Here is a 25534-nt window from a genome sequence, read left to right on the forward strand (position 1 = left end):
TGCTGTTTGACCTATGTGATTGTATGGATGAGTAGGGTTAAGGCCTCATTCAAGTGCTGGTCTATATTAATCACTAATTTAGGAAAACAGTCTTCCTTTTCTCCTTCTGTCTCCTTTTTTTTTTTTTTTTTTTTTTTTTTTTTTTTTTTTTTTTTTTTTTTTTTTTTTTTTTTTGTGTTTGTGCTGTAGCATTGGTGATTTCTCTTTTCATGATATATATATATATATATATATATATATATATATATATATATATATATATATATATATATATATATATATATGTTATGATTATATATACATATATATATATATATATATATATATATATATATATATATATATATATATATATATATATATATATATATATATATATATATATATATGTGTGTGTGTTTGCTCCTAGAATTTTTCATTATGAAAATAATTTTAGAATTCACATAAAAGGAATATAATACTAAAAGGTGAATCATCACATTATTCCGTAATGAAGTCCATTTTTAGTCTTTCTTTGATGCCTCCAGTTCCAAGGTCTCAGTTCTAGCCAATCTCGGTTTTCGGGGGGGGGGGGGTAGATGGTTTCTTCACCTGTTTTATGGGTGCCTTTTCGTGACATTATCATAGATCATTTATTGCTATCCTTTGGAGTTTTCTACTTCCGACGTTATGTCAATTCAACTACAGGTAAAAATTGATATAAAATAGATGGCATGCAAGTTTACCTTGATCAACTTTAAAAGCATATTTGCGATGGCAATTGTATTAGATCTGAAGGACTAAAAAACAATGAAATCCGCATGTTATATGCTGTAAAGAATAAAAGAACACATTCTCACATAATTTACAGTTCTAACGCTTTGACAAGACTTATTTGATAATGTGTTAATGTTGAATAGTGGCTTTTGTTCTTTTTCTATTTTTTTTGAGGATTGTTTTCTTCTTTACAGCATTTAAAATGCGGATTTAAATTTTCTTTTTAGTTCTTCGGATCTAAAACGAGAGAGAGAGAGAGAGAGAGAGAGAGCGAGAGAGAGAGAGAGAGAGAGAGAGAGAGAGAGAGAGAGAGAGAGAGAGAGAGAGAGAGAGAGAGAGAGAGAGAGAGAGAGAGAGAGAGAGAGAGAGAGAGAGAGAGAGAGAGAGAGCGAGAGAGAGCGAGAGCGAGAGAGAGAGAGAGAGAGAGAGAGAGAGAGAGAGATTTTGAATCTTCATATATTTGAATCTTATGATCTTCATAAATTAATATAAGCAGGTAGATGTTAAGAACAGCGTTTAATCACACTTTTTAGATACTTATTTATTATTGTTTTTTTTTTAAATAGTTTCGTTCTTTCTTCACAAATTAGTTTGAATGTTTTGCCTGACTTGAAAATGTACACGAAGATAAAGAATAATAATTTATTTACAATTTAACATCTCTATCACTCATACTCCAACATCTAAGTAAATTGAATTGAGAATTACATTCATCCTTTCAATAAGTCATATGGGCTCAAATTATGACTAATTTAAAGGATGGTTCTAGCAGTTAATTGCATATAAAAATAACTATAGATTAGTTAAAAAGCAGCCAACATGCATCGTTCAAAGGATATAAATGAATATAAACTTACAAAATTTTTAGCTAAACAATGGAGTTGGTCTAGATAAGCTTGATATTAATCCTAAGCAAAAGGAATATAAAGGATAAAGGAACTATATCTGATTCTAGTGGTACAGCCAGAATCGCCCTGGGATCACAAGAGGAAATACGATATACAGTCAGGGCCGTATCCAGGATTTTTTTTTGGGGGGGGGTATAAAAGGATTTTTCGAGGGGGATACAAAAAGATTCACAAAACGCATGGATTTTTTTATTCACCTTTTGTTACGTTCTTACGTGTCGGACAAACATTTTTAGGGGGGCGATCCCCCTATCTCCTCATGGATACGGCCTTGTCCACAGTTTTTACAACTAGGTTACAACCTAGTTGAAACTGCTGAGGATGGTATATTATGCTTGCTGACTGGAGTGGACATGTCCTATTAAAGCTATTAAATTAAATAAATTGTTTAGGTATATTAAAAAATGCTGGAATGGCTTTTACTTAAACCCCTATCTAGCTCAATAATTGTAACAGTTCTACCAACGATATACTATAAATCTATATGTTTACTACTGATGAATAAAAAGTCAGCAAAAATGACTAGCCTATCGGTAATGGATCGGCAGTACATTTACCCTTTGATAAGTCATGTGGGCTCATGCAATAGCTATTTTTAAAGAAGATTTTTGTGGTCAATTGCATATAAGAATATTGCACAATAGTTAAAAAGCAAACAATTTTGCATATCTAACACAAATGAATAAGTACGAACTTACAAAATTATGACTAAACAATGGAACTGGATTTGATAAGTTGAACATAAATTCTAAACAGCAAAACGATGGAAAAAAGAAGCTATACCGGATCCCTGCAGAACAGTACAGTCTATCCTGTGACTGGGCCTGATAATGCCCCATCCAATATGTCATGTAGTCAGTAAAATGTGTAACTTTGTAAAAATTTCCGCGCAAAGCACCTTAATTATGCTTACTTAACTTTCAATTATTATAAATGTTAATCACAGAGGGTGAAAACACTGAAATACATTTTATCTAAATCTTGAAGTAGGTCAATAAATACACAGGCTCAATCGAGGATGAACATATTAATCTGTATGCCCATTGTTGGCGCAACATGGTACTAAAATCCAAGTGACCGACCATTCAGTAGAACTTTTATTCCCCTAGAATTCTAGTCCCCACTCTTGATTTGGAAAAAGTACCTGTTTTGGTGTTTTCCTTGAGAAAATAGATGAAAACAACTCCACTTGTGTTTAAAAAATACATCCTCATTCATCCTCCACCCCCCTCTACATTTTCATGGATTGATGTTTCCTTTAATTGTTAACTCATATATGATATTCAAGAGTTTAGCGTGCTTTGAAGATTTTGTTTAGAAATATGAACCTTCTGTGAGTTTATTCTTGATTTCCATACGACACGATGGCTTAGAAAAACGTGAATTTTTGATTTCACTTTATTTTTGTGGACTCAATACTATTTATGCAGGCAAAAATGCTTTCAAAACAGCCAACGGACCTCTAAGATAATAATTTATAATATAAAATAATGAATAATATATAAAAATGTATAATACATTTTTCAAAGTTCATAAAGTATAGAAAAAATGTCTTTAAATACTTTAGAAATAGGAAATTTCTTCGGTTTTACTAACTAGAAAAATTATTAGCCTCCCTCCCCCCACCACTGAATAAACATTGAGAAAAAATATCTGATGCACTACCTCCGTTGTTCATATGAGCAAACCTCAGTTACTAAATATCTAATACATCTTGTTTCGAAACTTTTATCGAACAACATTTTGTGGTTTCAGCAGAAAAAAAAGGATTCAACCTGTAGCCTGAGAGAGTTAATTAGTTTTTCTATAATCAACTTTGCTTTAAAAATAGAAGATCTTTTGTTGTTTTTTTCTGTCAGGAATTTCATTTAAAAGCGCATGATTTTTTTCCATGATTGGCTAATTCTTTATTTGGATTCCTTGCTATAATCAGAAGGATAAAAAGCAAAAATATATATTCTAAGAAGTTCGGAAAATTTTACTTAAAGATTAAGAGTACTATAGTATTTAAAAATCAGATCAAACTGCGTCCTACCTTCTCCTTAAGGAACCTTTTCTTTGAAACGATCTTTCATCTTACAAGGCAAAAAGAAAATCATTTAAAGGATGAAAGCTTAAATTAGGATAAAAGCGGCATTCAATTTTTTGTTTGAAATTCAATTAGGCTGAAATAGAGAAATAGAAGACGATAAATGAAAATGAAACACGATTGCTAGTAGGAGGTTTGAAAAAAGTTTTACCGATAAATAAAAGCCGTCTAATTTCTTAACTGTATTAAGTGAAAATTTTCCTTTTTTTACAATAATTGTTTCTGACTCCTGACTTTTAGCGTTCAGTTTTATTTACGCTCTTTGAAATTTACAGTGAGATGTATATTTGTATTTTTCGTATAAATTTTTGGGAATGCTTTTCAGTAAATTGTGTCTTATTGTTGAACTTAAAGACTCTTTGAAAAAAAATGTGCATTAATATCCTTAGCAATATAGAATTTACTCGTAATGCTCCAAATGTCCGCAAATTGCTTTAAAAAGCATTAATGGCTAATGAACATTAATCCGAACGTTAAAAAACTATAAACAGTCCAGGCCTAAATATTGTCAATGCAAAATTTGAATTTCACAGAAGATCACTCTCAAAACATCCAAATATTAATGTTTAATTAAAATATACACTCTGTATTTCCCTTACTAGTATTTATGATAATTGTGTAATCACTACTTTATCAATAAAGAAGTTAAATTAAATGTGAAATGACTAATAAATTGGGGGGGGGAGGGACTTCCTTTTGAAGCATAAAATCTTTAAAACCAGTGCAATTGACGCGGAAAAACAGACGGCGCTGCACTGACGTAAAATATGACGTCGATGAAAACTAAACTACTGTCTTAACAGCGCCTCACAAATTTCTAAAACTACTGGGGCAGTAGGCTACCCAGTTTTATCTATTTTTTAACAAAGAAAAGAAAAAGGGATTGGCAGAATTTTCGTTTTGAAATCTTTGGACACAAAACAAAGCATTTGATCCAAAACTAAAATACAAAAGCAACAGAAAAATTTCCAGGAAAAGAAGAAGCATAAATTCAAGACACCCGCCATTCCGAACTTGAATTCTAGGGCTTCAAGCCCTAATTTTAGATAAATTTGAAATAGTTAAACCACACTTGAATTCACACAGACTTGCATTTAGAATATAAAAAAAAGAAACTTTCAAATGAAAAAGCATGAGAGCAGCTTTGAATGATGTTTCTCTATATACTTCTTTCGTTTTTTTCAGGTCTAGTGACAGCTTGCCCTAAATGGGCTATTATTTTGTTTGCTATTATTGTATTTATATTATTATTGTATTATTGTATATATTATATTATATTATTATTGTATTTTATATTATTATACTATTATTGTATTTTATTATTAAATTTATTATATTTATTTATATTTATTATTTATTTTGTTTGCTATTATTGTATTCTGGTCTTCACTGTGTTCGCAGAAAGGAGTATTCTTTCATGTTTTTTTAAAGCATATATTTAACTAAATGTAGGGGTTTTCGATTATCAGAGCCTAATTTTTTCTAGACAAATTCTGTGTGAAGTTACTTTAGTTTATTTCTTTATCTTTTTTATTTCATTTACGTTGCCATCTTGTAAAGTTTAAATCCCTTGCATATAAGATCCTGACTTGTTGATGTATGTTTTCTACTTTCGTATGTGCTTTCTACTTTCGTGCAGCGGCAAAGACGCGATAGGTAAATCCATACTGCAAATAAAATTATCCGAATTTATCGAAGTTCTTTTCTTTTTCCTTGACTTTATATTCCTACACACTAGATTTTTTGGAAAAGGGATATTTTGGAATGTGGACAAATTTTTAAAAGACGATTTGTAAAACGAGACAGATCCACATCAGTTGAACTGTTTCAACGCATTGTGGAAACTCTATCTGAAACATTTGAAACATTTGAGTTCGATTCAAATATTGAATATTAATATCCATTTTTCTGAACAATCATCAATTTTCCAGATTCAACTTCTTATTTTAGATATATTTCTTGGCATTATTAAGAAAAACTTATCGTTTCTGTTTTGTTCACGAAATCAAGAAAAATCATATATACTTCATTTACAATACTTTTCTAACGTGATATTTAGTGTATAATCTTTCCTCCGTGTTTTAAGCTCGGACTGAACTCCCACGATCTTAGGGAAAATTGAAAAGGGTACCACATAATAAACATTAGTAAATGGTACGTAACATCGTATACGGTGCACTAAGAAAATCGCATAGGGTACGCATAATAAGAATGAGCCTTAACAGATTTCGTGTCCAAATATTCGATTTTAAATTTACTTTTGATTTATTTTTTGTTTGCACCATTTCGCATTTGAATCGTCATATTATCATTCATCGTCTACGTTCCATTAAAGTCAAAAATCGTAGTTTTTCGTATATCTTAGCATATTTTAAAAAGAGAATAGAACGTCATTAATGTCTTCTCCGTAATACGGAGTATGGTGAAAAAAATGAGGAGGAAAACAAAAGAGGGCGTAAGAATCAAATAAGATTATATTATTTATCAGGCCTTATTAAACTGATTAACAGCATGAAACATACAACAGAGAAAAGTAACAATAAAGATTTTCTCTTGGTTCTGATTAAATTGTTCAAAAGATTAAATATAGAAACTAATCAAAATGAGTTCAATTAATTATTTAATTAGCTCAAGAATAAGTTTCAATTAAAATTAGTTGGAGTTGGTATAGGGCTTTCACATTCAAATATAAAAAATGAAATAATAAAGGTTGGATTTGGTTTGCTGATAACCCTTGTTCCCATATTCTCAGTTCGTGATCCGAATACTATTTTAAAAAAAGTGAAAAGCTGGTCAAGTGCTGTGACAGTCAAATTTGAAATAAAAATCAAAATAGTTGAGTTGATTCCCTCGCAATATTAAAGGTTCTTTTGTTTTTAATATTTTGAATAATATCTTTGCTTGAAACCGTATTTCCAGTAAGGCTTATAATACAACTACTATCAAATTACTCTATCTTTATTGAAACAAAATAAAAGATAAATTTTCTGTGTGGGGTTAAATCGATTATTTGCACCTACTATGAAATTACTCCTCTACAAATGTCAAATCAAACCCATTCAACGGAATTCTAAAAACAAGTTATTCTTATTAAGCATTGTTCCCAACAATGAGCACTAAAAAACGTTTATTTTCTGTATTTGTAATTGGAAGTTGCGTATCTGAATGGGTGCTTTCCCAGACAGACAGCTTTCTTCCCACATTACGGGGACTTTATTGCAATGTTATTACTCGGTGAGAGTGAATTATTGCACAAACTAATGGGACCATTTTCTTTTCCTTAACAAGTTTCCTTGAAGAGAATAAGAACGCATCGAAATATTAGCAACGTTAGCAATAACATGTTAGCAAAATGTTAGCAATATAATGCAAAGCAATTTAAAGCATTTATTTTTACTTTTAAATCCCTAGTTTCAGTTTCAAATCCCAAAGCCAACCCTTCTTTATAACAACATGTCATTATGATAAGTATGATACCCAAAATGATAGAATAACTTCAAGCCATTGGAAGATAAATGTATTAGTGTGATATTTTTATTGGTCTACCCTAACCCATGTTCAATTATATCTGATTATACCTGAAGGGATTGTCTAAACTCAAATACAACAGCAAATACAGAATATCTATTTCTACTAGTCCTTGATAGTTTCACGTCCAGTGACTATCTAGTCACATGACCAGGTTGGTAAGAAATCGCCTCATCCTTAGATGACAGACCTCAATGTAGTAAAAACGAATGATTTGCCAAGTTCTTGTTCAAAGTCCCGCAGTTTTATCCTCCAACTTCATTATTTTTTAGAATGGAACCTTCAAGAAAACTATAAGACCTCGCCTCTTGGAAATTCTCTTCTCACCTAATTTCTGGTGAAGTTTCCGTAAGTATCGTTTTGATCCTCATAAGCTGACAGCTAGAGACAGTTTTCACTTTTAGATTTTATCAAGGGCGATATTTGGCTTGTCACCAAACGCGGCAGTCTGTTTTATTGTGTATATCATTAAGTTTGCTTGATACATTTTAAATAACCAAGAATGACAGTAGTAGGATATCAAATAATAATTGTAGCTTTTAAAGGAGAGATTTGCTGCCAGTTGCCGTTTATCATCTTCACATCCATTTACCTTCTTCCAGTGACAAGGTGATACGACATACCGTATGCGAGCAGCTTACTCTAATTGTCTGGAAAAGAAGAGGTCGGGTAGAACAGATTTGTATGTATTTGCATCTGGAATAGTCCCATTCCGCTGTTCTATCAAAGCCATTCGTTGTTTCATTCCATAGAAGTTTCAGTAATTTCATACTGGTTTAGTGGTTGGGGTGGGTAGGCCATTAGTGGAATATCGTGCAATTTGTCGTTCGTTGCGTTTTTATTATGTTGTCCATATTTTGCCTGTTTTGGTCTTGCTCCTTCCTGCTATATATCACAACCCCCCCAAGCTATTAACATGGCTAAAACAGGGTCATTTAATAGCTACAGGTCTTTTAAGATTTGAGGAAGTCAGAGTAACGTGGCTAAAAATTACGATTTCTTTCTTATTAGTTTCTTTCTGTTCTTGGTCAACCGAGCAGAGAACAGAGACACATTTCTATCGTTAGAAGACTGTCTAGAGTCTGAGTTTCGTTGTCCGAGCCAGATAACACACTAAACGCTTCGAACTAGATAGAGCAAAAACGTAAAATAATAAATAGCCCCCTGGCGAAGGGATTCTTTCTAGAAACAAGCATGTCCCCAATCAGCCCACTTTTTTTCTAAATTATGGGATTTCATCGAAAATATCATTCCACGTAGGATTGAATTATTGCACAAGGTACTGGAAAAACTTGCCACGATGATCTGATTGTTTTTAATGCTATATGTTGCCATAGCTTAGATTTCCGTTTCATTTCTTAGCTTCCTTTAAGATATTCAGATCCCATCTGACTTCGTTAAGAATTTCATTTAATTAAGGGACGGATTTTTTGATGAAATTTCCAGTGAAATATGATTAATTAGGGAGATTGTTTAAGGAAAGGTCACCTGAGTTTCAGGGATTGTTGAAAGAGTTCAAAAAAGGCTTAACAAAATCAAGACACTTGAAGGATACTTTTTTTCTTATCTGAGTGGCAAAAGTGTGTTTTCATTAGATGGTAATCTCGTTTATTGTGGTCTAGCTATGATGACTTTTCGCATAAGCCATATTTTAGATATTAGTAATTGCATATCCTTCTTCTATTTTTGTGCCAATGTCTGATTTTTCAAAAAGCCCTCAAGGAATCAACGGAGAAAATGTAAAAAGAAGATAAATTTATGATTCTACATTATGTAATTAATGGGGCGGCTTAATGTTCTGAATTATTCGTGATGTTTGATATGTGTATGAGTACAGATAAATGCGCTAAAGCACTATCAGCATGAAGTTGACTTCTAAAAGTAATCTATTATTCGACGATCTGGTTATTGTTATGCTGGTTATGCTGCCTATCTGGTTATTTTGCTAATAATTCTTAATTTTACGGACTATTTTATTTACGGACTTAATTACGGACTATTATACATATAGATACTTAAGATTTAGTGATGTGCTTTGATACTAAATCTAAAACAGGAATATGCAAAGTAGACTTAATGGAATTGCCCTCTGAACGATCTTTATGCAATACATCACCTAAACAAGAAGAAAAACGAATAATTTGGTTAATTTTATTGTTTTGATCACGAGGAATTATTATAATTTTTCAACAAAGTATTCAAGCTGCATCATGATTTTTCTTTTTTGTTGAAAGTCATGGATGGTAGAGAATGAAATCATAATTAGACATTCCTTGGCCAATTTCATTGGTACGTGGCAAGAAATAAAACCGCTCAAGTGTGTGTTTCAATTCTCCCTTACAAAAAGCTAATAATTCACTAATAATCGCACGGGAATCTTTACGAAAATAGGAAAGGTTACAGCTAATTTATAAATACTCAACAATATCACATTTGATAGAAATGTTGGGGCAAGAGCTCATTGAGAACTGATCTTCTGTATTTTGTCTCTTCTTTTCTTCTAATAGCTGGTGGAAGATTGGAAGAATGGTTTGCATATCTTCCGGGTTGCGCCGTCCGTTTGAGATATCTGGAACGCTGAATGACCCTGAGTAACGGTCTTCTCGTCTTTTATGTGATTTTGTTTCAAATGATGAAGGCTGAATTTGGGGACATAATGTTGACTGGGAAGAATCTAAAAATAAATTAAAATTGCTTGATAAAAAAAGGAGACAGTTGATGAAAAATCAATGAAGAAAAATAAAAAAGCCCAAAAAGGCTAGCGGTAATTTTGAGGCCCGTTGCCAGCTCAAGCTAAGAGCCCTGGCTTCCTTGATGTCTTCAATATACACTCTATTCGTTTTTGAAGCGCTACTCTCAGAGAGAAAAAGAACTACTCGTGGCAGCTATCGTTTTGGTCATAATTGCTCATTTCTAAGAGGAATAAAGAAGAAAATAAAAACAAAGTCTACTCTTTGAGGTCTTTTTCAAGTATCGTTAATGGGAGGAGAACCATCCTTTTCTGTTCCATTGTGTGAAGAATCTCGGAAAAGCTCCAGAGACCCAAAACTACCTGAAAGAGTGAGTATAAATAGCTTCAATTATCCATATTTACTCTACCAGGCTAGCCTATGCAATCTTTCATTGTGACAAAATGAAGAAATCCACAAGATATCAGCGCTACCTCTTCGTTTCGAGCATCTACGTAACATTGAAAGAGAGTGTACAGATGCTTTTGGTCTTCTCCAAGCTACATTACTTAGTGGTGGATCAAAAACAGAAATGAGCTATTTAACATGAACCACGTACCAGGGAGGTACAGCACGCAAAAAGGTACAGGTGTAGATTAGATATCCCTGTTGTATAGGGTACTGAGGCTCAGCTAATAGAGCCAGAATATACAGTAGGAAGTGATTTGCTTATATCCTGCTTCTGCTGAAAAAAAAATCAGGACGGAAACTCGAAAAAAAATGCTGAGATGTGCACCTGTGAGGAAGGTGAAAATCACAGTTAAGTGCACACTTGAACGTTCTTTTTTACATTTGGTCATCCTCAGCTTTGCTTTTCCTCTCCGCTAAATGTTTTTGAGTTGTAAACTTATAGCTTATTTGTTAAATTAGGAATTAAAGACCACATATCTAATGAGTTAGTATATCATTCGATCCAGAATTTAATCCTCTATTTGGATATAACACTCATTTTCCCTGAAAATTAATTTCAGAAATTTAGAAAATTTTGAACTACCGGAATTAGGAATTGAAAAACCTGGCTTTGGTTTAGTTTCCAGTTAAAATAAAAAATTTGGCCAGTCTAGACAGAGATTGAGTTCTTTAAGGGCACTATACCCAAGTAGCTCAATTATTGTCACTTTTGTAGCAGAATCTAGCCTAGGTATTCTTGACAATGGTTATGATATAAATATAAAAGGGCCAAATTTTTCTTAATAATGGAAAGTCAATCTAGTTTCCTAGGCTATAAATATTTTAACATTGTTGAAGAGGTTACGGCAAATCTTACCATGTCACTTTTTTTAATTCTTTGCCTTGTTCTGCACTTAAATGAAAGCTTTTTTCAAGTTTTTCAAGATGGCTGTTTCTTCTCAATAGTAGGTTCCAAAATCCAAGGACAGATCAGTAAACACTTGTGCAAAGAACGGGGCTATAATAAAGGATTAAAAGGGGGATAGGGATATAGGAAACAGTTACACTAATAGAGAGGAAAAAATGCGGTAAATGTCTTCTTTCTTTAGGCTATAGTATCCACCCTCCCAACAGCTTAGGTAGACAAACCTTATAGAATTCAGACCTCTAAAACCTCTTTGAACAGAAAAACAGACTGTTGTTAAGGTGAAAAATATTTTTGCCTTGAAAAGATTAACATAATAAACTCAACAAAATTAACACATTAGTGCCTCCTGAATTTCAAGAAATTCCATGATGATGATGATGGGTGAGTTAAAGGCCCCCTGATGTCACGTACTAATTTCACGTCTCTGGGGAGTGTTTTCTCATATAAAAAAAAAACTAAACTTGACCAAAGAGATGACAATTTCTGCGCAGCGGTGCAATTCAGGCCGACAAACGAATAAGGAGCGTTGTCACGTCTATTCAACTCCAGCTGCCCAAATATCGAGCCCGGGCGGTATAATAAGGCAGATATTTTTTCTAATTGTTTTAAAGACAATAATAAATTATGGCAAGCATTTTAGATACAAAATTAAAGACTTTTTGAATATGATTTTACCGATACCCACATATATAATTGGGTATATCAGTGACTCCAGAACAGTCACTAATCTTTAGTTCTGGAAAAAACGTGTGAAATTTTGAAACGTGTGAACGTGAGGAAAAAACGTGCAACGTCGTCCAATGGGCATTGCTGCAAGTTTTTTAGCTATTTAGGAAATTTCTTTCTGTTCAAACCTCTTGCCTTTTAGTCTTTAATATCATTAATGAAAACAATTTTCCGAAAAAGAAATTTTTCAAGGTAGATAGCCATATTAAACTTAAGACCAGCAGAAATATATCCTTCTAATAATTCTAACTCAAACGACCAGAAATTACCATTAAAGAATAAATAAAAGCCAAAACAAACATAAATTAAATAAACAACCATAGCAAACAGCTACTAAACAGATACTAATAGGTAATAATATAGATGAACAAATAAAACTTAAAATGAGTAAAAATTAGATTGAATATTCAAGTCAAACTTAAAACGAAAAAAAAAAACTACGAACAGGAGTTTGGCTACTGCCCCCTTCGCCTCCCCTAACCATATAAGTCTAGAGCATACTGTGCTATTTTTGCTTTATTGAAAACTATTTATGTCTTGAGTAGCCCTTGAGAAGAACTAATGAAATTAAGCTGACTATTCGATATATGATAATATTAATTGCTGAAAGTTCAGCAATTTAAGCTTTCATTTCACTATAATTTTGATTTTTCAATTTTGTAAATATAAAATAAAATATTCGTAATACAATTTGTTTTCAGTAAAGCCATGGGGGCTATGGGAGGCATTGCATTCGGGAAGGCATAGCAAATAGACCTTTTGTATGTTTTGTACAAAATAATTTTTTCAAAATTTTGATCAGTGATGAATGAAGGGAGCATTTAAAAAAGGCAAGGGGGCTGATTGCCCCTCAATACCCTGAATTTTTCAACACAATACCTTCGTAATTTACCTTCGTAATTACGTAATATTAACATAATACCTTCGTAATTTCTTATATATTGATTATTTAGAAAACTTTTTCCATAGGACAATTTTTTAAAAGAAAAGTAAAGAGCTCCGTTAAGCCAAGAATGAACAAAAATAAAGTCAAATAAGCTTCCAAGCGTAAAACTACCACAAATCACTAAACAATAATTAATGAAACTCAAAACGAACAGAAATTACAATGAATAGCCGAGTCAAACTCAAAACAAGCAAAAATTAACATGAGTAGGGCTCATAACCCCTATGCCTTCTTAAGACCAGAACATAATTTGCATTTTACTGAAAAAAAACAAAAAACAAAAAAAAAGACAAAACAAACAAATGAACGTAAATAGTCAGTTAAATTGACATATACTGAAATTTCTTCATTAAGATTTCGGTAATTTTTCATTTATGAAAGTAAGAAAGGTGAAAACGTTTCAAACATATCTTGTTTTCAGAAAAGCGCAAATATATAAGCCTCAAAATGTAATATATAACCCTCAAAATTAAAATAATATGCATTTCGGGAATATACGAGGTGTGTGTATGTGGGGGGGGGGTATCCACCCTCCAATCGTTCTGAATCTTAAAAAGAGAACTAGAACTTCTGATTACCAATCCAATTTGCCCCCTCCAAAAGTTATACGATCATCCGTTCTGTATATACCTTACATGTCCCCCGGGCATAACTTGAACTGAGGGCTGTAGGGAGGCTGTCAACCTTAAATACATAGTTTATGGACCTTTCAGCTACGTTGAACAAAATGGTCATCTCAAAGTTTCGATTGGATGTGTTTGGGGAAATGGTGAGCGTGGAAGGGTAGTTAGTTGCCCTCCAATCATTTTCGACTATTAAAAAGGGCATCTTTGTAAGGAGCTTGAATCGGTTCAGAAGCGAGCGGTATCGATCATCTTGGGCCGCCGTGACATCCCTTACGAAAAGGCTCTGGAAGTGCTAGGACTGCCGTCACTCCAAAACCGGTACGAAACTCTGAAAATGAGTTTCGGAAAGTTCTTGCTTTCTAAATCTCAGCACCGTGACATTCTACCAGATCAACTTCTACCATCAAGAACGAGAAAGCAAGATATGTTAGTTCCCGTTAAAGCAAGAACAAACCGATATGGTAATTCTTTCATCCCGGTTTTCTTCAAAATGTACAATAAGAGTTATAGTCTATAGTTTGATTTATATTTATAAATGTAGTTTGATTTTGAATATGTTGTAAAGAAACACAAATCAGCGATATTTGTCAAGTTTTTGGTATTAAATCTGTCGACTACTACTATTACTGCTACATCACTTTCAATTTTCAGTTGAATGACTACGAAAACACCTTCGATACGAAGTGCCCTTGTCTAAAACTAAAAAAAGAAAAAAGAATACATTGCGCCCACATCGTTCTTTACATATGTGGTCCTTCTGACAATCAGCACAAACACAGAGTGTCTTATTGTGTTTATCATCCCCCTCGAAAGATGTGTGTGTGTGTCTTTGTGTGTTTGTGGGGTGGGGATTTGTCATTGTCATAGGCGTAGTTATTTGAGCTTTAGACTATTTAGAAGAAGATATCTATTTCAAATTTTGATTGAACCTTTTTTGGGAAGAGGCAACTAGTAAGGGTTTGGGAAGGCACTGGCAGCCCTCCAGAAACTTTTTAACATTCCCTCATCGTGTCCTGAAAGTTTCAACCTAATAATTTCAGAAGTTCTTATATATTGCAGGGACTCTTTTTTGACAAACTTGATGCACGCAGTACTTTTTGATTTAGATTAACACCCCCTCAACATTCTCCAATTTTTCACCTTAATGCTCTTAGCCGTTCTGCAAAAGCCAAGAATCAAGCATTTCCCCTTTATCTAATAACAAATCCTGCATGTAAACAATGTGACATATAATGTCCAGAACATAGACCCTCACACCCCCCCCCCTTGCAGAAAACTTTCCCCGAAAAATATCCGTGTATTTACAAGTAAAAAATACTATCTGTAAGCAGTGGACAAATTACAAGCTTGAAAAGGACCTTAAACTTCTACAATAGGAACCTGTGAGTATTCTGCAGTTAAGGAGTGAGGGGGATAGCTCAAAGGTGTATTTTGATGCCAAAACATCACTGTTCTCTTGGAACCATCAGATAAATACAGAATTAGTTCTAAGGGAGATATAAGGGGATGGCGAAGGTAAAAAATGATGTATAATGACCAGGGTCATAACCAGGGGGGAACAAAAGAAACTTTTAAAAACACATCAGGAATCTGAGATTAATATCTCCTCCCTTAAGCCTTCTGGGAATTACATAAAAAAAAACTAGTTTTTTTTTAACTGAAAGTAAGGAGCGACATTAAAACTTAAAACGAACAGAAATTACTCCGTATATGAAATGGATTGTCCCCTCTGCAATCCCTCGCTCTTTACGCTAAAGCTTTTAATTATTTTAAAAAGCAGAATTCTGGCAAAGAGTCAAACATTAGCGTAAAGAGCGAGGGATTGCGGAGGGGACAATCCATTTCATATACGGAGTAATTTCTGTTCGTTTTAAGTTTTAATGTCGCTCCTTACTTTCAGTTAAAAAAACTAGTTTTTTTATGTAATTTCTGAACGTTTTTGAATTAATGCATGTTTTATTTTGACTCTCCACACGTAAATTATTAAAATGAAATTTACATATTAATTCCTATTTTGGCTAAATGGCTTTCTCTTAGTTTTGATCAGACGATTTTGAGAAATAAGGGATGGGGAAGGAAGCCTAGTTGCCATGCAATTTTTCGGTTACATAAAAAGGCAACTATTAATTTTAATTTTTAACGAATTTTTTTATTAGCAAAATATATACGTAACTTTAGAATTAACTTAAGTAACAAAATTTATATTCTTTATTTTTTATTATGTATATGAGGGGGTTTGTACCCTCGTTAATGCCTCGTTCTTTACACTAAATCGTAAGTTTTGTACCAATTCTTTAAGAATGACCCCTGAATCAGAAAGGCCGTAGAATAAATAGTTGAAATTACTAAAAATATTATAGCATAAAGAGCGAGGTATTTATCTCCTCCTAAATACCTCTCTCTTTATGCTAAAGTATTCTTAGAGCCCCTCATATGCGTAATAATCTCTGTTCGTTTTAAGTTTCAATGCTACTCTTTTCTTTCAACTGAAAAAAACTTTTCCATGTTTATTTTTTCATTGTTTTTTTTTATAGTAATTTTAGAAAATCCTGCGCCCTTTTCATTGAATTTCTGTTCCTCCATGATATATTTCTCCAAGGAAAGATCCTCCCACATAGCCCCCTCCCCTCAAACCCACCCCCAAAACCCCCAAAAAAATCCCCTGAAAACGACTGTACACTTCCCAATAACCATTATTATATGTAAACACTGGTCGAAGTTTGTAACTTGCAGCCCCTCCCCCAGGGACTCTGGGGGAGTAAGTCATTCCCAAAGACATAGTTATTAAGGTTTTTGACTATGCGGAACAAAATGGCTATCTCAAAATTTTGATCTGTCGACTTTGGCGAAAAATGAGCGTGAGAGGGGGCCTAGGTGCCCTCCAATTTTTTCGGTCACTTCAAAAGGGCACTAGAACTTTTCATTTCCGTTAGAATGAGCCCTCTTGCGACATTCTAGGACCACTTGGTCGGTATGATAACCCCTGGGGAAAAGAAAAAGAAAAAAAAACAACAAATAAACACGCACCCGTGATTTGTCTTCTGGCAAAAAATACGAAATTCCACATTTTTGTAGATAGGAGCTTCAAAATTTTGCTATAGGGTACTCTTATACGCCGAATAAGATGGTGTGATTTTCGTTAAGATTCTGCGACTTTTAGGGGGTGTTTTTCCCTATTTTCTAAAATAGGGTAAATTTTTTCAGGCTCGTAACTTTTGATGACAAAGACTAAATTTGATAAAACTTATATATTTAAAATCAGCATAAAAATCTGATTCTTTTGATGTATATTTTAGCATCAAAATTCCGTTTTTTAGAGTTTCGTTTACTATTGAGCCGGGTCGCTCCTTACTCTAGTTCGTTACCACGAACTGTTTGATATTTCTGGTCTACGCTGATGATATAAAAGTAGAGTATCATTAAACCCTAAAATGAGGGAGATTTATTGTGTAAGGAAGGGGCACTGTCCCTTTGTCATCTACTACTCCACCTTATGGTCACTGAAAATCTGGAGGGTGCTCATAAGATCAGAAATGAAGGATTCTAGTCTAGGGATGGATGTAGAGCAAACTCATGGGGGGGGGGGGGGGTCAATGTGACAGGGGCGCCAAGGAGCAAAATTTTAGGGAAAGCTGAATGTCACAAAGGTGCCAATAATTGACAAAATTGACCAATGTACTAAGGAAAAGAGTGAGAAAAGGAACAAACAGAGAAAAGGGGGCACGGGAGAAATCTCAGGGGGTTAAGGATCCCGCCCCCTGGATCCACCAGTGTTCTAGTCCTTTATTATAAGTCGAAAGTGATTGGAGACCAACTTGCTAAGGGAGGGAGTATTTTCCAAGGGGAGATTCGTCGGTGATTATTTTCAACAAGGCGTATTTTGCACGGTTTTATTTTTTTTTTTGGGGGGGTGTATTTGTCGTAGATGAAAGACTGTGAAAGATTCTTTGAAAGTGTGGGATATTCTTAGGAAGAGAGCTATTTTCTACAGGGATGATTCTCCATTGGGAGGGAAATTTCGGGGGGGGGGGGGGCTAGACTTTTCAGCAGAAATTTTACACGAGGGAAATTTGGCTGAATTCAAATACAAAATTTGCTCATTCACCTCATGAGAAATAATTAATGAAGAACTATCTATTAGAATTGTCTACGAGAAACTTCCCGATGGAGGGGAGGGATCTCGGAAAAGTTTTCGACATAGAAGTAATTTTCAGAATGAATTAATAAACGATCAGAAATAAAGTAAAAATCAGTATTTGTTTTAGTAAGATTATGAAAAATGAGCTAAGAAGAATTTTTCGTCCAGAATAGTGAACAATATGTTGTTGATTTGTTGTTGTTTTTTTTTGGGGGGGGGGTGTTGCATTTGTAGCGATAACACACTTTCACGGGGGCAAATTCATGGGAGAAGTATTTTATGTGGGGGAAATTCCTTAGGGTAATTACCATGAATGAGGAGGTATTTATCCGGATATTATTCGAAAAAAAATCAGAAGTTAAATTGTAAGAAAAACTATTTTTTTTTCTGCTGAAATTGAGAAGAAGCGCTAAAACCTGAAAAGTCTATATGTGGAATGCCTCCTCCTCGATACCCCACTCTTTACATTAAAGTTAGACCTTTATTCGGTATTCTTAAAGAGAGATCTTTTTTGAAGTGGTTAAAACTTGAGCGTGAAGAGAGATGTATTGAAAAGGAGGCGGCATATATACGGAATAATATCTATTCTCTTAAAGTTTTAATACTATTCCTTACTTTTAATAGACGAAAATTGTCACTTTTTAAATTTAATTATTTAAATTTTTTTTTTTTTGGGGGGGGGGTGTTGCATTTGTAGCGATAACACACTTTCACGGGGGCAAATTCATGGGAGAAGTATTTTATGTGGGGGAAATTCCTTAGGGTAATTACCATGAATGAGGAGGTATTTATCCGGATATTATTCGAAAAAAATCAGAAGTTAAATTGTAAGAAAAACTATTTTTTTTTCTGCTGAAATTGAGAAGAAGCGCTAAAACCTGAAAAGTCTATATGTGGAATGCCTCCTCCTCGATACCCCACTCTTTACACTAAAGTTAGACCTTTATTCGAAATTCTTAAAGAGAGATCTTTTTTGAAGTGGTTAAAACTTGAGCGTGAAGAGAGATGTATTGAAAAGGAGGCGGCATATATACGGAATAATATCTATTCTCTTAAAGTTTTAATACTATTCCTTACTTTTAATAGACGAAAATTGTCACTTTTTAAATTTAATTATCATAAAGATTGATAACTTACAACTTTTTGAAAAATACATTTTTAAACTCCTTCCAAAATCCCAAGGCTATAATCCAATTCTCCAGTTAATAGTCTGTGACATGTAAAAGTATGCTAAACATTCCTGATTTTTAGTGAAAGTTTATTCAAATTTTCAAATAAGAACTACGGTTTAACCCATCCCCTAGATTCAGAAAATACCGTTTGCAAGTATTTTTATGGAGACAACCTTTTTTGGTATTTTATTGAAAAAAGACAGTAAGTGAAAAATAACCCCCACCCGAATTTTCATATATTAGATCTACCGTCCATTGATTTCCACTGCGAATGACATATATTAAAACCTGGTTTATTGGGTAATCTCCAGTACCTGCAACTATTTCTCTAGACCTGTTAATGTTTTGATACATAAAAAATTAGACTTCAAAATACCACTTAAATATCAGAGATTCATCTCTCATACGCCATCTTCTATTCGAAGTACCTACTACATAACTAGTAATTAGTAGACCCGTATATTCGACAGATGCGCCTTTATATCCATTGCAAAACAAGAGATATAAGAGGTATAAGAGATATAAGAAGTCTTGTGACGTATTTTCTGATTATCCTATCATCTTCCTATTAGCTTATGAAGCAAAATAAGTTTTGTGATGTCAGTTCTTAAATGTGCCTGTATTCGACAAATGTATCTTTTTTTTAATCAATTTCGCATGGCCTCAAGAAACCTGTTTTATAACATGCCATGAGCGGCTGTGCCTGGAATCGACCGTCTCTAATCCCTAAGACTGCAATGACTAAGCATGACATTACGACAAGGACTTCTGCATTTTTGACTACAGTTAAATAATGCAAAATACTACAGTATTTTCCCCTGAGAACAGCTAATCAGAGGTCTTGGGCAAAATATTAGTATCTCCCTTTTATTTTTTCTGTCACTGGCAGCATGTCTCCTCGTTTTCCTATGTTTCTTACTTTTGTTATCTTAGGCCTGGTAACATAGAAAAATTTTTACCAAACACACTTTAAAAATCAGTATCATGTATGCTGTACTTGTTAGAAATAGCTTAAAGTCTAACACATGCGAGCTACTTTCAAGACATGTCCCAAATGTTCTTAATTCATTAAGTCTTGATTCTTAAATTGAATGGCCAAAGGTAATTGCTTGTTTAAACAGGGAATGAAAAACAGAATGCTGCCGAGATACTTTCTAAGCCTTTTGGACAATTGGCAGTGTGGAAATTGCTCGCTGAATGAAATGCAGGGGATTACTTTTGAAGTCAACGATACACAGGGGAAATCTTGTATATCCACCAAAGCAGTAACAGCTCTAGCAAATGTATTGACATAAACAAACGTTGGAACTTTCCAGTGTCAGTGAAAACCATATTGAGCAGTCATTTAAAGATTGAACCTCGTGTTGCAAAGTTACCGGTGGTATAAAGTAAAATTAAAATTTTAATGTAAATTAATTTTTAATAAAGTAGAATTAGTAGGCCTACAATATAATATTTTTGTAACAAAGCAGGTAAAATTAAAAAAATAAGGACTGTAATCAACCATTCAAGTGCTCCACCTCTGCAAAAGATTTGAACAGTTTAAAAAAAAGATAAGTTTGTACTAAGTTAAAAGCGTTTGGAAAAATATATGGTATTAGTTCGAATCTAGAAAGTAAATTCTCTCCGTTTTAGTCCTTTATGTAACGCCTCTAGAACCCTGAATTTTCCTGAATTCTTATTTTTAAAAATAGAGCAAACGGATAACCACCCATCCCCGCCCCATGGATTGACCCACACATTCCTTTCACCCCTAATAGCTGCTGTGCAACCATGCTGTAATAAACGAAAATATTAAGGATGAGTCATTCAAATAAGTCTTGTTCTTTGTCTCGCCCCAGAAGAAATTTTAAAACATATCAACTTTAAGCAACCTATAATTATTCCTCCGTAAACGTAGCCTAATCATCCTAACTTTCTTTCATTATAGTCCTAGAAAGAGGGATCCAAACATACTTTCAATCATAAAGATGACTGGATGGAGGACAAATAGACTGTAAAGCACTTTATAAAGAATTATCCTGAAAGTTTAATCAACTGACACTAAATAACAATCAAACTTCCAAGGTTAAAATTCACCATTTCCTCAGAAAAGGGAGGGGAAATAACTTTTTTGAAGAGTGAAAGCCACAAGTCAACATTATCGTAAATGAGAATTGATTCCTTTTGATTCTGATTTATTTCTTCCTCATTGAATCTTTATTTATTTGTTTGGTGTTCAGAATCACACCATCCAATATCGATGTCCACAGACAAAATGAAATTAGTGATATTGCTTTTAGAGGAAATATGGGATTGTCAGACTCTAAAGATTGGGGCGTCGATGCCAAGATAGGAACATGAAAAATACAAAAACTACGGACTTTCTATCGATTCCTATAGAGTAAAATTAGGCAGGGTGGGGACGAGGGGGTGTTTGGACCCAGGTTATAAGGATTTAAGGGTGTCATAGGTATAAGAAACCATGAATTTTTTTCATAGTTTCCTATATCTCACACTCTTATTGCTTGACGAATCTGTCTTCGCAACACTGAAACGGTGGTTGTTATTATTCGTGGATTTCATAACATGTTGATGATTAAACGTGTTTTAAACTATTTAGTGCTTTTTCGGAAAAAAATTAGATGTTTTTGTAAACCTGTATGGTGTTTTGGAAATACCAATTTTGCTCGTCATTGCTCCTCAAAATAGCGAAAAGCTTTAAAAAAAAGAAGAAGAAAAATATGGATTCTCATGCAGTAAATCTTTCCTTCAAATAAAAAGTTACTTTTTAAGGCACGAGTTCCAGCAGAAGAAATTTATCTTAGCGCATTAACAAAAGTATCACTACGATTTACATATAGAATTATTTGCAGTCTACTTTTTTTCGTCTTAGTATTTATGCGTCCTTTGCGCAATTAGTGCTTATCCCTTACTCCTCAAATTCCAACTGTTCCCCGTTCCATCGTCCACTTTTACTGTAGTATAAAATCTCTACAGAGAGCTTAATAAAACCTTAATAATATTTTTTACAAATAGCTAGAATTGTTCATCTCATCTATCTCTAATCTTCTACCAAAGATAATTATCATGGCAGCAAAAATTGCAACCTTATTAAGAATTGTCCATTGTAACCGAAAGTTCAATATCGTGGGTTTTTGAAGAAACTCTCTATTAAAAAAACATTTTCCATTGGATGCTGAACTATAAGAAATAGGCCACTATTAAGTATCCTAGTTGAACTATAAGAAATAACTAGGCTACTATTAAGGTTCAAAGGAACAATAAAATTCAGTCAAGTGCTAGTTTCGCATAATGTTACAAAACATAGGGAAACCCTGAATTGGATTATTTGCACTAGTTTTATAGATTTACGAATATGTTGCAAAGCGTTAATTTTTATTCGTTCTAAGTTTTATATTTACTCATTATTGCCATAAGAGTAATATTTTCAAAACTAGTATAAATGTGAATAAATTATTAAAGCACTATCGTAAGGATGGTACCGACGCGTTGCATGAATCATCGATTATTTTAGACTATGGAAATAATAGCCTACCTGAGCATCCAACACAAGAATGTGTTCAACTTGTTTCATATGGACGCACAGACTTTGTCCCATTTTAGTAGCTTTTTACTTTCTTCTTCTTCTTTAATTAGAGAGTAGCATATGCTTTAAGAAAGAACATTTTGCATAAGTGCAAAACAGGGTTGAAAATCGGATGCTACGACCTTTTTTATTTGAAGAAAAAATGGCCAATATTAATTTTTTTCAGGCCAAGCAACTATTTTTACATGATGGGAGAATTTTTTTCTAATATGTATGAAATCACTTTATATAGGACTAATAAGAGAATAACTACTACCTTGATTTCCAATGAGACTTTGCCGGGTATTCACTTGGCGTTCCTCACTGGTCTTTGACTGCCTTCGCCACTCTAAGCCTCCATATAAATCTTCAATCATTGAAGAACGTCTCCATTCAATCCCACCTATCCTCGTTGATTCACAATCATCCAAAATTCGTTCACAATGACTTACGTCCATACTAAAATAAGCGCTAGGGGATTCACATTCTATTGGTAATGAGTTACTCACGCATGTTGCATATGAGTCACGACTACTAATGGAATTTTGTCTGAAGTCTAAGGGTAGAGAAAGTCTTTGACTGCTATTGTCCGGCTTCTCTTCATTGCTTGATAGTAATGCCGTACAGTTATCTAGTGCCCTTTCAGTATAAGAAGGTAAAACAATATTTGATACATCATAATTCAGACTAATGTTGTTTGCACTTAATTCGTGTGCGCTAAGAGAATCTTTATCACTGATGGATAAACTATTAATCTCACCTATTATGCTGTAATTTTGAACACTTCTAGAATCCCAATTATAAGAATTTAAGCTTCGTTCAGATCCTAATGACACGCATCTTCTAAAATTAACCTCACAATTACAATCTTTAGTATCAGCCAAGGGTATGGGGGCTGAAGACGAGATTAGCGCGCTAAGAGTACAATTCAGTGTTTTGCACTTATCCAAAATACAGCTACCATTTATAGGTGGTACTTCTTTTTCACTAAACTCTTTATGTACAACTGTAACGTTCCCAGAAGTCAAAAGCATTGTTTCTACAACGCTATTCCGCATCAAACCACCCATCAGCATAGCCATCGGATGACTTATTGAGGATGGACGCTTTTCGTCGATACCATCTTCACTGCTTGACTCATCACTGTCATTCCTGTAAGAAATAACAGGATTTACCAAATTATTCCAAGGAAATATCGTGGTCCTAAGAATAAAAATGGTGTTTATTTCTTGACATTTGAAGTTGAATTATTCTTGTGCCTACTTAAAAATGGCTTATGTAAAAGATTTAGTGTTTTAAGACTACGCTGTGTCTGTTTATATATGTTTATTTTAATTGGATGGGTTTAGGGCTCATCAAAGTAAACTTATTCAGGCCCTAATGTAACAAATGTGGAGATATATGAATTCTGCAGAGCCGTTTCAAAGCCGCTACAAAGAATCGCTGTCACAGCTATGACAGATGTCAGTAAAATGAAAAGCGCCTAAACGACTAAACTTAAAAGCAACTAAATAGCCTCGTGATTTCTTCTCTCTGAAACTAGGTTGAGTTTCTAGTCCTTTAATTTTCCACGTTCTTCGTGCATTTCAGTTTTATTAGTCTGTTTAAAACGGGAAAAGAAGAATCCTAATTCACGTATACACCAGGATTCCATTTGTTGAAATCATCAAATTAAAGTCTGTGATAAACCTTTTGTTGATAAACTAGGTCTGTGGCAAATACTGGCAAGCCCTTAAATTTTTTCCCCTATAGCAAGCTAAATTCCAACTAACAAATGGCATTGATAATCAAGTCTTTTACTATCCAAATCAATTAACTTCACTTATAATCTTTTTTTTTGGATTTTACTAATCATGAACCTTATTCTAAAAAGCCATCAAAATGCTTTCCATTTAAAATTAGGCAAATGCAAATAAGCCTGGAATTTTTATTCCGCAAAGCCATTGGTAAAAAATATTGAAAGGAGTAATCGCTCTTTTTTGTAAGCTTTCTTTGCTGTTTATTTTATGGATTGAACAGTTTTGACACGTGAGCTACTCATAACTACGTCATTAACTGGGTCGGAACAGGAGTTTAAAGCCAATATTGTGTATTGAATGGTAATTGTCACTTCATCTCGCGTAGTCTTGATTTAATTTTTTTCATGAAACACAGAAGTCAAAAATTACAGAAGTAAGTATCTAAAACTATTGAATTTGTTTTGTTTTTCTATTTTTTCTGTCAAAAAGCTAAATAAAAATTGTAAATTAGAAAAATTCGAAGCTTTTTTCTAATATTCGCGGAAAACCTTTGAACCAAAAGCTCTATGGGATAGAAGGCTCCCCCCTTAGTTTTACCCCCAAAGTGGGCTCCCTGAAGCTCCTCAATTACCCTATATGTGGTGAAAAATTAAAAATTAACAAAAAAAGGTGTACGTGAACTATAACAAATGATAAAAGTGATACAGAATAGACATGACCCTTAAAAATATCTTAAATCTTGTATCACGGTCGTCATTTTTATAGTAAAACACTGATTTGAAACTGCCACACCGCAGACATAGAAGAATATTGCCAAAGTTCGTCAGTCTCTTACTTCGTGGAGGGTTTGGTTGGCGAGGGGTTGAGGTGTATGTTGTCAAGTGGTTTACAAAATGCTTTAATCGTATTTATTCCTCTAAATTTCCAGCATTACAAAGAATAGTTATATCCTTCAACTTCATGTCTAGAACATTAGTTTTTGTGAATTTACCAAGTTGTTTTTTATGATAATATAACGAATCTTCAGATGTTTCCTCTCCTCTTATGTAAATAAGTCATGCTTTTACAAGAGACTAATAGTTTATGCTTAAACAAGAGTTGAGATTCTGGACTGTGCAAACTTCATAGAATTCAACAATTTCCTTATCTAAGAGCTAGAAGCCATTCCTTTGAGAATCTAAACTTGAAACAGTGAAAAATCTGACGATTTATTTCAATGAAAGTCAAGTCCACGCTTTGATTTTACCAAGCAAACTTTAGAGACTATAACGAACTAAACGCCATGAGATGA

General features: G+C 33.7%; 1 protein-coding gene across 2 annotated transcripts in view; it reads right to left on the minus strand.

The window, feature by feature from the left end:
* Positions 1-1384: 1384 nt before the first annotated feature.
* The window catches only part of LOC136034628 (gamma-aminobutyric acid type B receptor subunit 2-like), a 340796-nt gene continuing 316646 nt past the window's right edge, over positions 1385-25534 (minus strand). For both annotated transcript variants that reach the window (XM_065715928.1, XM_065715927.1), the window contains exons 17-18: positions 22782-23656; positions 1385-9955 (exon numbers count right to left, since the gene is read on the minus strand). In XM_065715928.1, coding sequence (XP_065572000.1) covers positions 9690-9955; positions 22782-23656 — 1141 coding nt within the window. In that variant the 3' untranslated portion in view covers positions 1385-9689. The remainder of the gene's footprint in view (positions 9956-22781; positions 23657-25534) is intronic.

Source organism: Artemia franciscana, chromosome 13, assembly GCF_032884065.1.
Source record: "Artemia franciscana chromosome 13, ASM3288406v1, whole genome shotgun sequence".
Taxonomy (NCBI): domain Eukaryota; kingdom Metazoa; phylum Arthropoda; class Branchiopoda; order Anostraca; family Artemiidae; genus Artemia; species Artemia franciscana.